The sequence below is a fragment of the Heterocephalus glaber genome, unplaced genomic scaffold (genome assembly GCF_053883595.1).
Source record: "Heterocephalus glaber isolate CG9 unplaced genomic scaffold, H.glaber_assembly_v1.0 deba00001790, whole genome shotgun sequence".
Classification (NCBI taxonomy): domain Eukaryota; kingdom Metazoa; phylum Chordata; class Mammalia; order Rodentia; family Bathyergidae; genus Heterocephalus; species Heterocephalus glaber.
In genome coordinates this window covers 3,084,499-3,099,009 of record NW_028258473.1, presented here as the reverse complement: position 1 = coordinate 3,099,009, position 14,511 = coordinate 3,084,499, and the positions used below count along the sequence as shown (strand labels likewise).

Below are 14,511 nucleotides of genomic sequence, written 5' to 3'. Positions count from 1 at the left end.
TAATAAAAATGAAATTCTGCTTTCCTTCTCTTCCCCCACATGCACCTTGAGTCCCCCAAAATCAAAAGTAAGCTCTCACCCATTTTGTGTACACATGTATAAATTTTTTAGTATATTTGTCAATAGAACAAAAAAGCAAAACCTCCCAAATAAACAGCATTCTATTTCCCCATCTCACTTCTGCCTTAATGGAAAAGAGAAATGGAAACCCCTGTTCTAAATGGCAACCACTCTCATTCCTAATTTTGCATGCTGCCTCCTGTATCATAGGACCTGACTCAAGCATCTAATTATGGAGACAGATAGGTGCAAGCCCATATTTACACTGATACACTCAAGAGTATCTCTCATGGTAGAAAAATTCTAGTTTGGCAGTTCCAAACATCTCAATATGACCAGACATTGAAGAAAGTGTCTGACCTGCCTCATTCAAAATGAGGGTTCTAAAAGGATCTAGTGGGTAGCCTGGAAAAAAGCTGGAGTCTTAAGCTTAGGAGCTTAAGCTTTTGCTCCTCAACACAGGCTCTTCTCTTCGGTGATGACTCCCCCCACCGAGACTGATAGTGTTTCCCTACCTTACAGGCATGTTGTGAGGACTCTAGATCTAGAAGCAGTAATAGTTAATTTTTTCATAGTTGTATGTATCATGCTTGTTGTTTCTTGTAATGAAACTTAGCCTTGGCAGAGTGGTTTTTTTTTAATTATATTTGATCATATGTGATAGTAGCCAGGCACAGACTCAGGTGGATACAGTGAAGCTCTGGATTGGTCACTTACTTTGCACAGCATGCTGCTGGGAAGAAACTTTGCTGAAGGGACTCAAGATACTACTTTGGAAAAGAATCCATTGTGCCTGTCTGAGGCTCCTATGGCCGTCGTTATTAATTTATGAGGCAATTTGTAAGAGTTTTTTCTTCGCTTCACTCTTGTAGACTTTTGGCAAGGACCTAGCTATTAGCCTCAGATCCCATCACTGAGCTGAAAGTAGTAGCTGATCCACAGACATTCAGTAAACAAGGACTAGATTTCTGCTGCTTCTAGAAGAGATGCCAGCCAGCCTATTTGTTAAAACACAGGAGGAGACTAAAGTCAGACAGTTCTTCTTTCTGAAAGTCAAGCTGACTGTTTCCAGGAGCTCCTACACTTGAACTTTCTATAAGGAGAGACAAGGAAAAATCAGAGAAGCAATGCCTATTTCTCTTGTTTCCTGTTGAAGTTGGAATGGTGGAGGAAAGTGGATCTGACTTTTCCTCTTACTTCTAGCCTTCATACTCCCACACTTCCACACTACTCTCTCACATCGAATGCTTGCCTCTCTGTCAGGTATGACACTGCCTCAGCCAGTCTCAAATATTGCATCGATGTTAACGAAGAGGCCCTTAGAGTTTAATTCTTACTCTGTCTCTGCCCTAGAGCTTCCATATTGAAACCAGTTTCTGGTGAAGTTGGAGTCTGTGAAGCCAGGGGCAGATAAATCTGAGAGGCAAAAATATTCTCCCTGCCTAGCCTGGACACTGCCTTTCCCACCCTTTTCCAGTCTTTGTCTGCACACTCATGTTCTCTCTCTCTCTCTCTCTCTCTCTCTCTCTCTCTCTCTCCTCTCCTCTCCTCTCCTCTCCTCTCCAGACTTTGCAACTTTCTGGAGCAAAGCCAAAGGACTTCAGGAGGGGATCTTTCCCCTCCTTTGGGCTGAATGTCAATTTTCAGGCCAACAAGAAGTTCCCTAATGTGGATTGAAAAGCTAATGTGATTTATTTTTTAACTGCTTTCTGTTTGTCTGAATGTTGCATATTTCTGCTAGTGAAATTTTCCTTTAATAAAAGCATTAATATATCAGTGACATTTACTTATTTACAACAGATTGACAGAGTTAATGCTGCTAATGCTGGGCCTATTTTTTCTTTTTCTTTTTTCTTCTTTTTTCCTCTTGCTAGCTTTCCAGGTCATGCTGACCTGTTCAGCATGGACTGTTTCACATTTGTTTTTAATGTTAGTTTAAATGTAATTGTAAAAGCATGTATGCTCTAAACTCATGTAGTTACTTTTTCCAGTGGAAAAGCTGGTATGCAAAAGTATTTCCAAGCTCTGCAATTTCACATGAGCAGGTTTCTGGTAATGACCTTCTGCCCCCAACTCAGGATGGCATCTGGACAGTCAACTCCTTTTTTCTGGCTCAGTAGTCAGAAAGAGGAGACTTGGAAATCGTTTCTTCTGGATTCTGTGCTTTGGCAAGGATGTGCAGCACTGCATATCATTCTATTATTAATTACATTTACTCCTCCATGAACTAAAAACCTTTAGATTAAATAGTCCAACATAAACCTTGAAAGATAAAATTTCATATTCTTTCCCCTGGCTATTCCTCTGACCCAAAATTTAGACTGAGGGGAGAATAGGGGTGTGAGAAGAAGGAATAAGGAGCCTTCTTGCCTGAGGGAATTTGGCATAGGTTTATTAATCTTACCTGATTGCACCCCCTGCTAATCTCGCACTCCATGCCTGCCAAGTACTGGCTCCACTCGCTGCCTTGTGTCCCTATCCTAGTTCTTCCCCACCCAACTCCAACTTACACTGCTGACCCTTCTCCCCAGTAACATGCTATTTAACCAGATTAAAAATAAAGAGAACCACCAGAGAAATCAGCCTACCTAGTTCTAGCTCTTGCTTTGCCACTATTTATATAGCTCTGTGATTTTGATCAGGACTTATCTTTGGCTTTCACTTTTCATAGTCTCATCATCTATAAAATAAAGATTGGTTTGGAGAGAGAAAGAAGGGATAGACAAGATCCAAGACCTTTATACTCTACTTTTTGGAAATGGAATCTTTTCATCAAACAAAATATGGCATGAAGTCCCAAAGGTTTAGGTCTAAAAGTAAAGCCCTGCTGCCCTGGTTTGAAAGGAGAAAGTATGTGTAGTCCCAATGTTCAGACCCACTTTGCCTTTTCTCAGGGCCCTTAAAACATTGTAGGGCCCTTGAGGCTCTCCTACTTTACTAGACTGATGCCTAGGGATCTTTCTAACTGATTCTGTCTTCAGTGAGATTTCAGTCCTACAAGAAACTTATCTAATTCATCTGCTAGCATTTTCAGAAAAGTTAATTTGCTTGGAATAGAGGACATGAAAATAGAGCAGTGCGGGGCTCAGAAACTAGCAATTGTGAGAGCCATATGATACCAGCAAACAATAATAAGCCATTTATTATGAATAGCATTTGAGAACTTTGATATTATTGTACTTTGATATTAATGTACCCTGCCTCCTAGAATCTCACCATGCTTCAGTCTTGGAGAGTCATTTTGCTGGTGTAGAATCTTCCTTCTATGCTCAGATACCATTACAGTGTCTGTATTCCTTGAAACAACCTTATGAATCAAGTACTGATGTTCCCAGTTTACAAATGAGTTACATGAGGTACAGAGAGGCTGAGTGTGGCCCAAAGTAATGAAGCTAGTCAACAATAGAGGAAGGAATCTCTGTTCTTAACAACTACCATTTTTACATGTATAAGGTAGGACAGGTCACTTAGGAGCTCCCTTGGCTCCTAATCTTGTATTCTTGATTTCTAATCCTGATGTTATGAAGTTGAGATAGCTTGATTTGAATCCTAGTTGATATAAAGAAGGCTGGCATAATTTAATCTCGAAGCCAGAGATTAAAAACTGACTCTTCCCAGGCCAAAATTCACTTGTAGAATATTACTTGTCCAGAATAGTATTTGTTTAGAAAATTGATTTAGACTTCTCCTAGGCAGGACATCTATTACAGTTACTGTCCCTATCCCTTCCTATTTATATTCACTCTTCCTATTTATCTTCTACTCATTTCCCCTACACCACCTCTGTAAGAAGAAGTGTTTTACTTATTTACCTATCTGCCTGAGTTGTGAAGATATTTGAGTTCATGACCCTTAGATTTAAGCATTATAATATATAAGCACTGTACACACAAGTATCCATATGTATTCATATAAGTACAGCCTAGTATGCTTTCACAGAGAATTGGCAGCATTACTCAAGGCATACCTTTATGTTTACCTAACATTTAAAATTATATTTGAGGGATTATTTTGACAGAGCTAGGAATCAAACCCAGGGTCTTGTGCACACTAGGCAAGGGCCCTGCCTTTGAGCTACTGCCCCAGTCCTACAATTGAATTCAGTTCTGTAGGCAGTCATGTGTTGAAAAAACATATTGTTTTCAATTTAACAATGTATTAACCATCCTGCCCTTATTATACCTATTCCCCTGTCAAGACATATATATGTATATATATCGTCTCTCTATATATATACATATATATGTATATATATTGTTTTATTAGTACATGTTTGCAATACATGCAGTTTACAGTTATCTTGAGGAATAGGTACTCGCCTTGCCAAAGTTACGTTGCCTACATACTATTCAGTCCTTATTCTAAGAATGGATGAAGAGTGAAGAAACTATTTTGGAGAGCACACTATATACTAGGCATTCTTCTATTTAGTTCTCATAATTGGTCTCAAAAATAGGTGACAGCATACCCATTTTACAAATGAGGAAACTGAATCTCAAAAAGCTAAAGAAAAGGCTTAGTAATTGGCCAAGCCAGGATTTGAACCTGAGACTGTCTGACTCCAAAGACTACTCTTTTGCCCTACACCTCCTTCTGTGAAGAAAATGTATTAGTTTTCTATTGTTGCATAAGACATGACAACAGATTTAGTAGCTTCAAACCACATCCACTAATTAGCTTACAGTTCTGCAAGTCAGAATTCTAGCATAGCGTGGATGGAGTCTCAGTTCAGGATCTCACAAGGATGAAATCAGGGTATTGCACAGGTTGCCCTTTAATCTGCAGCTCAGGCTCTTTTGCCAAACTTTCAGAATCATGGCACAATTCAGTTCACTGCAGTAGCAGAACTTCAGGTTTCTGTTCTTGCTTCCTTTCTGGTTATCAGCAAAGGCCCACTCTCATCTTCAAGAAGATGATGCCCTCTTTCTTTGCAATGTGGATCCCAACAACTTCAAAACCAGCAACAGAGAATCTTCCTTGTGTTGAATGTCTTTTCAAGTAAAGCACTATGCCTTTTTATCTCACCTGATTAGGTCAAGCCCATCAAAGATAGCTACCCTTCAAATTCAGCCATAGAAAAATATTTGAAAAATCTCTGGTGCTATAGAAATAACTTCTATAGGAGTCTAGTTTGCCAGGACTGAAAAGCGAACTTCCTATGGGATCTGGGTATATCAGACCAGGTGCTCCAGTCCCCTGAGGATAAGATAGAGACAGGAAGAACCTTAACAGGGTCCTTTCTTATCATTGCTCTGACCTGAAAAAGGCAAGGTGTAAATGCAAAACAATTCACACACCATTAGAGCTATACACTTTGACAATGCCCTTTCTCTTTGCTTCACATCACTCAGTTTATGTGAATCTCTTCTTTGCTACATTGGCTGGCCAGCCTGTAACTCACATGACAGAGTTAGATTTGACTCTGGGGCTCAGGTGCAGGGGAAGGGAGGGGTGTGGGGGTGGCCTTCACGGAAGTAAACAAGGCCTTGGGCATTGAATAATAGCTGTGACTAGCAAGCCTCATTGTCCAGCATTTCAAGTTATCAAGCAACATGTTGGCCTCTGCTACAGAGAAAGAACAGAGGATCCCTCTGCAGAATGAATGGAATCTGATTTCAATTATGTTCAGTGCAGTCTTCCTCTTTAGATAGACAGGATAGAACACCTGGTGCAGCTTGAGCCACTGTGGCCACAGGGACAGCACATTATGTGGGTTTTAAAAGCAAGTGGAAATGCTGCCCTCCTTCTTCAAGCTATGCCTTATAGGTCTAGCAGAAGAGAATGTGAAAAAGCCATAAGCACTGCACAGAGAAAGGGGGATTATTTCACCTTGATGAATTCTCCCCCGTAGTATCTGCACATATTGATCTTTCTTGTAATAAGTTTGCTTAGATCCACAAGCCATGACCCCATTGACATCTGAGTCATTGGTGGGAGAGTAGAGGTGAAAAATCATATCTTACTGATTTGCACCAGCACCAATTGTTCTGTGTTTCCCTCTATCTTTTGGGGAACCCCATGGGCCCACCTGTATATAATTTATTTGGATGTTTTTCTTCATTATCAATATATTAGGGGATGGCAAATGGAACAGCTGCTCCAGAGAGCAGCCTATATTCACAGCACTATTCAATAGAATTTTCTTAGATGATGAAAATGTTCTATGTCTGTGTTGTTCAATCTAGCAACACTTTTGAACACTGGCAAAATGTCCAGTGAAAGTGAGAGATTATATTTTAATTTTTAAAATATTAATTAATTTAAATTTAAGTAGCTGCACATGGCTCATGGCTACTTTGTTGTACAATGCAAACCTAGAATGAGTTCAAAGAGGCATATACCAAGACAGAACAGGAGTGAGTTAATCAAAGAGAAAGCCAATGTGGCATAGAAAATTTTAAAATAGGAATAAGAACCCTCATTCTAATTCCAGCTCTGGCTCTACAATTAGGTTGCTTTGCCCTCTTTGGCTTCAGCCTCCCTATCTTTGACTTAGACTAATGTCAAAAGTCCAAAAATTATAGCTAAGAACTAAGTTCAGCTTCAGAATACATGATTTTCAGAACATTTTTATGTATTATATGACTGCCTTCTTGTGGTGGGAAGGCAATAGCAAGTGCATTCATTCCAGTTCACCAGAGCGTCAACCATTCTCATATATATATATGTGCACACATATATGCCCACCCACTGTGTTACTTATGTATATACTCTATAAAGGTATTTAAATTTATGATCCTGGATAAGATGATTTCTTAGGATCTTTCCTGTTTTGTCATGCTGTGAGTCGTTAAATAACTATAGTATTTCAAATCTGTTTCCATTTAGGCAGGTGACTAGACTATTCCTGTCACTTCCTTTCTGGATGTGATGCTAGTTACTAAAGTTTGGAGACGTGGGTGAAGATGGGAAGCAGAATATATATGAAACCCTACCCCCATTCCTCAACTCTACTTTTAAGCTAAAAATATTGGGTTTAGGATTTCACACTCCCTAGGGGAAACAGCATTATATAGTAGAAAGAACATGGAATTTGTAGTCTCAGAGCAAGTTTAGATTGTTGAATTATCTTTGTTGATAGCTGTGCTACCTCAGTTTGCTCGTTTGCAAACCAAGGATCAGAAATATCTCCAACCCCCTAAGAACATCGTGAAATTAAATGACAAGGTGTTCATGAACTGAGACGTAATAGAAAGCCCTGAAAAAAATAGTACTTACTCTTATTTCTTTTAGTTACCTCAGGTACAGGGCTAATTGTACCTCTTCTCTCCACCAGGCTAGAACAGGGGCTACATGGTCTGGCAACTCTTGAGCTCAAGGCAAGAAAGTGCTAGTGATCGGGAGGGTTTGGCCTGACTGTAGGAACTGTACCAGAGGAACAAACCCTGGAGGCATCACCAGTCTGTGGAGCTATGTATAAGAACCCATGTTAGTAATGGGTTCACTAGATGATGAAATATCATGGGAGACAGTCTTCTAGCTCTGGACAAAGAATGGCTTGGCCCAGAGCATACCTTACTGCCTGTGCTCTTGGTGGAATGTGGGATTTGGCAGTAGCTGTACATATCTCCTTATTATTGACTGTGTCAAATCCCTGCAGAAATGATTTTTGGACAAGGTCATCTTGCATTCAGGGTTGGTTTTCCAGGCTTGCTTGTTATTTTCCCCTGATTTCTTCTCTGTGCTCCTCTTGTACCACCCACCCCATCATTTTCCCCTTCCCCACTCTAATTTGTGCTGCAAACATGTGAGCCATTTTTGCTTTGATATACCAAGTGACACTGATTTGTGTTTATACTGAAGGATTTACTTTTCTAATTAGACCTGAAAGTAAGTTCTGGATATGTATCATTTATTTCTACAGATGAGCAGTCAATACTATTTTATTTATCCACTTAAATTAGAACTCAAACTTTCTCTCTCTCTCTCTCTCTCTCTCTCTCTCTCTCTCTCTCTTTTTTGAGGGGGGGGTGGTGGTACCCAGAAACGAACTCAAGACCTTGCACTTGTGAGGCAGGTGCAGTGCCACTGAGCTAAATCCCTGACCCTTTGTTTTATGTTTCTTCTTCTTCTTCTCCTTCTTCTTCTCCTTCTCCTTCTCCTTCTCCTTCTCCTTCTCTTTCTCCTTCTTCTTCTTCATATAATAATAATAATAATAATTATTATTATTATTATTATTATTATTATTTCAAAAGAATTAGAGATAACTGGTTTGTGGTCAACTCCTGATATATGAGTTTATGCTAGACCTGAGTTATGAACTTTTAAATTATTTATACTTCTGTGGATACAGATGCTAGGGAAAATAGCACAAAATAAACATTGGGATGCCCAAAGATCTCTAAAATGTATGTGTGTATGTGTGTGTGTGTGTGTGTGTGTATACACTCATTCATGTGTGTGAATGTGCACACACATTTGGAAAAGGTAGTTAAGATTTGAGTTTAAGATTGTCATTGTTGTAAATAATGTTATTTCTAAAATCCTTTCTAATGGCTGCTTCCTAGCATGATTCCAATTTTACAGATAGATGGTGGAGGCAGAGATATTTTGTCATTTCTTTGCTATAATTAGGGATTTCAGTCCTTCTCCTTTATACATGGTATAGTACATGTTCAGCTATGGGTATAATTCTGACATCTGAAACTCTTTAAAATGTTTAGTGTAAAATAGAACACCAGAAAATTCTTGTTCATTTTGCCCAAAGTGGCATAATAAAATTTAGTAGTCTGAAGATATGAAACCTACAAGGATATACATGTAATTTTACCTCATTCCTATCTGAAGCTTAATTTGCAACTATTGTGCCATCTAGTCACTTATCATCCACAGTAATGTAAGTGCCAGGCAGCCTTTCCATGTTAGGAGAACTTTAACTTACAAAATGTGTGTGTGAACTATGGAGAACTAAATTTCAGGATACTGTACATTTTGATACCTGTAGGAATCCATAGATCAAGTGTAAGACCTACTTTAACTGATCTGCCCTCCTTGTCATTTCTCCTAGCAACCTGCTGGACATGTTGGACATAGACATGTCTACATCCCTTTCTTCATGTACAATATTCAGCATTTTCATATTACCTATAAGATAGAGACTGATCATCTTAATATGATACACATGCCCCTTTAAAATCAGGCCCTGAATTTGTTTTCATCCTTATAAATAGCTACTCCTCCAGCCACATTGATCTCTAGTTGTTCCCCTGAGCACTCCTTAGTGCTTTTGTCTGTGCTCTCTCCACCCATCTCTGCCTGGTGTAGTCCTCACCATTCTTATAAGCTCTAGGTCAAATGCTACTTTTGATGTAAAGCATTTTCTAACTCCAGCTAGAGAGATTATTGTTTTTTCTCATTTTAGAGCCTCTATTGCAATGCTTACCAGCTTGATATTTTCTAGAATTGTTTGTGGTCATTTATTTCTTCTCTACCAGACAGGGGCAGCACCTGTTTCTTTTATTTCTTTCACCCAGAAACAAAGGGTTAACAGTGGATATCCACTGAATGAATAAATGAATGATGAATATTTTCATAAATTAATTAATTGAAGGTACCATGTTTGAATACTGAAGGTTGTATTCAGGCAGAGCCAAATGCAAGGGAATATACCAGATTATTCTGGCATGAGGATCAAAAAAGAAAGCAAGGTACGGAAGTTTGAGCTTAACAGAGGTTTGGGATGATGAATCATTCATTCAAACAGTGTTGAGTGAGCACTTGACCTTAGAGAGTTTAGCATCCATGACCAGGGAGAAGGAACATCTTTATTTTCTTAGCTTAGTCAGCTTTCCTACCAGTGTAGCTCTGCTATGTGGTTTTGGCCACTGGTGATAAATTCAAGTTTTTCTTCCTTCCCAATAGCCCGTAAGCTGAAGAAACTTGGCAATTTAAAACTACAGGAAGAAGGAGAAGCTTCCAGTGCCAGCAGCCCCACTGAGGAGCCAACCCAGAAGATGACAGTATCACACATTGAAGGCTATGAGTGTCAGCCCATCTTCCTGAATGTCCTAGAAGCCATTGAGCCAGGTGTTGTTTGTGCTGGACATGACAACAACCAACCTGACTCCTTTGCAGCCTTGCTGTCCAGCCTCAATGAACTGGGAGAGAGACAGCTTGTACATGTGGTCAAGTGGGCCAAAGCCTTGCCTGGTAAGAAAAAGGAAAGTGAGTGCATGAGATAAAGGAGAATATGTTTAGTGAACACTCCGAGGGGCCAGGTACCCATTAACTCATGCAATAGTCACTATCACCCTATAGGGAATGAATGGGTAGAGCCCTGACTTCAAACATAAGGGAATTGAAACTCAGAAAGCAAGGACAAAGGCGCATGATAGTATCCTGCATGGCTCATGTTGATGCACTGCAGTCATATTTTCTTGTTCAATCCACAGATTTGTTCAGCAAATTTTCCCACAATTACATATCTTATAAGACATGTTTTATGATGCTCTTCTACATGTGGATACATAGGCTCACCCCTATGTAATCTTGAGTCTCACTGACACTCTTACTCAGGAGCTACACCGTGTGAACTCTTTTTTTTTAAATTTATATATTAATTGGTACATTTTAGGTATACAATACATTTACATTTATCATTGGGTGTTTGTACCTGAACATGATGTATCTTAGTTCTTTTTTTCCCATTACCTGTGCACCCTTCACCCCCACCACCCTTCCCTATTTACATAGACTTTGTTTCCATGTTTTTTCTTTCACATAATTTTTCCTTTCCTTTCTTCCCTTTCCCCTTCCCCTCCTGCCACCCCTCCACCTTTGGACCTTTTCCTATTTCAAATTATCAGTTATTCGTTTTAATCATTTTCATCCTTATTTACACTTTCAGTTTCTCACGCCATGTGAACTCTTAAGAGTATGATAGAAAGAATGTGGGGTTGTGAGTCAGAACACTTGAATTCTAGTCTTAGTGCTGTTCATAACTCATTAAATGATCCCTTTCCTTTCTCTGTCTCAGTTTCTCCATCTATGTAATGTGTAAAGGGTGCTTAGGACTAAGCTGGTAGTTTTGAAACTTTGCTTCAAAAATTCCTTAGTGTTATTTAAATTAGGAATCATAATGGGAGGAAAAGGTAAGTGACAGTTGAAAGAATTATCGAGTGTGTGTCCAAGTTCTGCCTGGGTACCTCTGTTGGTGGCAAACTTACTCTCTTCCTAAGCTATCATTTAAACCAGTCTAATTATGAAAACATTACAACTTACAGAAGTTTAGAGAGCCTCTGTCCAAGGATTCACAAACTCCTTCAGCAGCCAAATGCTTTATTTCTCAAAAGCATTGTACATAGATACAAACGTAAGAGGTTGATTTAAAGTCAGTCTTTGACCTGTTCCTTACCAGTTCAGGCTCAGCTTTGTTATTCCGGGTAAACAAACTCCCAGGTTATTCTTGCTGAATATTGTGGCTCCAGGGAACACAGTTTGAAAACCAGTTAAGCATATCCTCTTTAAAGGGTCTTCTAATCCTAAAATTATGTGATTCAAAGATTCTTTTGAAGCATCAGTAACCTATGGAGTCAAAGATTAACCTGCCTTTCTAACAATGATTGCTATTCATGGAAATTTTTAGCGAAAAGTACAGTTTCCTCTTTATTACCTGATTTGATTCTTAGCTAAATGGATGCACATTGTGGCCATACTCTTACATGAAATAAATAGGACACATATGTATAAATACCAAATTGTCTCTCTGGTGTGAGAAACTGAAAGTGTAAAGGAGGACCAAAATGTATAATAGATAATGTGAAATAGGGAGCAAAAATTCAAAGGGGAAGGGGAAGTAGGGGGGAAGGAAGAAGGGAAAAAACATGAGAAAAGAAGGAAAAATGGAAACAAAGCTTTTGTAAATAGGGAGGGGTGGAGGGGTAGAAGGAAGGGAAGGGGAATGGGAAAAAACGAGAACTAAGATAAATCATGTGCAGGTACAAATTCCCAGTGAAGAATGTTATCATAATATATACCTAAAATGTATCAATAAAGTTAATTTTAAAAATCCTATAAAGTAGGAGTTATTTCCCTTATTTTGAAAAGACAAGGAAGTTCTGAGAAGAGATGTTAGTGGCTTATAGTTACACAGCCAGAAAGTGTCAGGCCCAGGTCCCCTCTGAATCTCATCCTCATTCCAATCTACCTATAGTTTGTGGTATCTCACTCATTCTGCAACTCTGAGCTTTACAATGAGTGGCTAAAGTTTCATCAAAAGCCACTTGGGCTATATGATGTTCTTACTACTTTTGAAGATACTGTATATTCGCCATCAAGCCCCTATTTTGTATTTCTAACTTTGTGGCCCAGTTGCGGCCACTAGAACATATCTAACTCTTTCTCAGCTTGGGAAGTTGAAGTTGACTAGCCAATAAGATCACTGGGAAGAAAGCCCAAGGACTCTGGCTGGATATGGACTGTGCCAAAATTGAAAGTTCACACAGGGAGGAAAAAATACAGGGAGGAGAAAAAAAGGAAAAAGAGAAAGCTGTTTTAATTCTTATCACTTGTTCAGCTGGATGTCTTGATGTCACATGTTTGATAGAGATTCAAAGTTCAGTCTTCCAAACAATTTCCAAATATTTCATGTATCTCATTTTATAGGATACAGAGCCTTTTTATATATAGATTCTCAAAACAATTGTAAGAATCATAGTGACTTAGTTCCATTTCACATGACACAGCTGAAAGAGGTTAACTAATTTGTTGGATTGGTCACTTAAAAATGCAACCAGAACTTGAGCTGAGATCCTCTGATTTCTAATTGGGTGGTCTTGACAATAAACTAGTACACATTACTATGGCAGAAATTATATAACTGGAGGTCATTGGATTTCCTCAGCCTAATTCTCATGTTAGATGCTCTTTCCTTATATTAACAAATCTGCAAGAGATAATCAGTTCACCATCTAGCTTGCCAAAGTAAATGATCTCTGACTTTTGAGTAATTTAGAAGAATAGGTTCCAAAGAATTCTGATTACCACATTCATAAGAACTGCTTTTCATATTGTCGGTTATCACCTAGTAGTTCAAGTAATTTGCTCATTCAACAGATTGAGTTCCTGTCCTGTTTGAGACACTGTGATAAGAACCTGGTCAAATGATTTCATTGTAAAGGTTTCTGTGATGGTGATGATATCTGGAAACTGTCTAGTAGGGTACCTGGCATGTTAGTAAATTGTGAATCACCATAAATTGGGGTCAAGCGAGTCAATTATACACAGTATATTCAGAATCAGATGTATTTAGTTTGGGATCCTAGTTTTGCATTGATTGTGTGACCTCAAGCAAATCACATGTCTTCTTTGTGCTTCTCTTTTCTCATTTGTGGAGATAGTAGGACAGTAGATAACTTAAAAATTGTCATCAAAATAGAGATCATATATCAAGAATACATAGTACCTTAACTGAAACGTACTAGGTGGTCTGTAAATGGTGGCTCTTTATTACGAAGCTTGAGTGCAAGGATTGCTTTCACTGAACTACCACATCCCTTGCTTTGAAGCTTATACATGGACCCCAAAGTTGAATTGTCTTCTTTGAGGTCTTTGTCTGGCAGGTACATTATAGTTGCCAAGATTTCCAAAATGCTCCTGCTTTAAGGCTGTTCTTTCAGTCTAGAGATGAGACTACAAGTTTCCATTGCATATTGATAGCAATGAAGTTGCCTGGGTTCTAATGAGAAAACAAAGGAATTGCCTCTGCTCCTTAACTGGCTTGCTGTATTTCAAAACTGAAGAATGACTCCTCTCTATTTCTCCAGAACAGCCTAACACAGTGGCAAATAGGTGTTGAGTGAATGTGTCTAAGAAAATCTGTACCGCTGAGGCTCAAGTCATCCCTTGATAACCATGCTATCTTAGCAGGCTACTTCAAAAGCTGAGCATTAAAAAAAGAGTTAGGTATCATAATCATATTAGACCAATAGGAAAATCAGCTTTCTGTGTTTCTGATGTGTGCACAGTAACTAGGTTTGAGTACTAAGTAGCTCTCACTAAGGAGTGTTAATAAATATTAGACCCACACTAAATTTTCCCTTTTTTACCTCTTTCTCTGAAGTCCTGTGTTGGGGGAACATCCATTTATCCATATGGACATTTTCTTTGATACCCTGACAGCTTACAGCTTAATCCATATCTCTCCATACACCCTGACATTCACATACCACCCCAGTATCTATCTCTCTACCTCTCTCCTCTCTCCCCCCCCATCTCTCTGTCTGTCTTTACTGACCATTGTTTCCCATCCAAGAGGTTTAGGGTTTAAACTCCCAGGCCATTTCCCCCAAAGGATTCTTAAATGTTGCTGTGCTTCTTGTCTCCTACTGGGAAGGATCAGTCACAGACATTTTATGCCATAAAAGTATAAAGGGGTTCTAGGAATGAGACACTCCATAAGGTGTAATGAGAAAGTAGGAGAAGAATCATTAAGCCTTCTGCTGATATATGTAT

General features: G+C 38.9%; 1 protein-coding gene across 2 annotated transcripts in view; it reads left to right on the top strand.

Moving 5' to 3' along the window:
* Ar (androgen receptor) overlaps window positions 1–14,511 on the top strand; it is a 195,012-nt gene that overhangs the window by 166,517 nt on the left and 13,984 nt on the right. The window contains exon 4 of one of the 2 annotated variants that reach the window (XM_004871777.3): window positions 9,922–10,209. The exons of the other annotated variant lie outside the window; for it this stretch is intronic. Within the exon in view, the coding sequence (XP_004871834.1) occupies window positions 9,922–10,209 (288 nt within the window). The remainder of the gene's footprint in view (window positions 1–9,921; window positions 10,210–14,511) is intronic. 2 annotated transcript variants of the gene reach the window in all.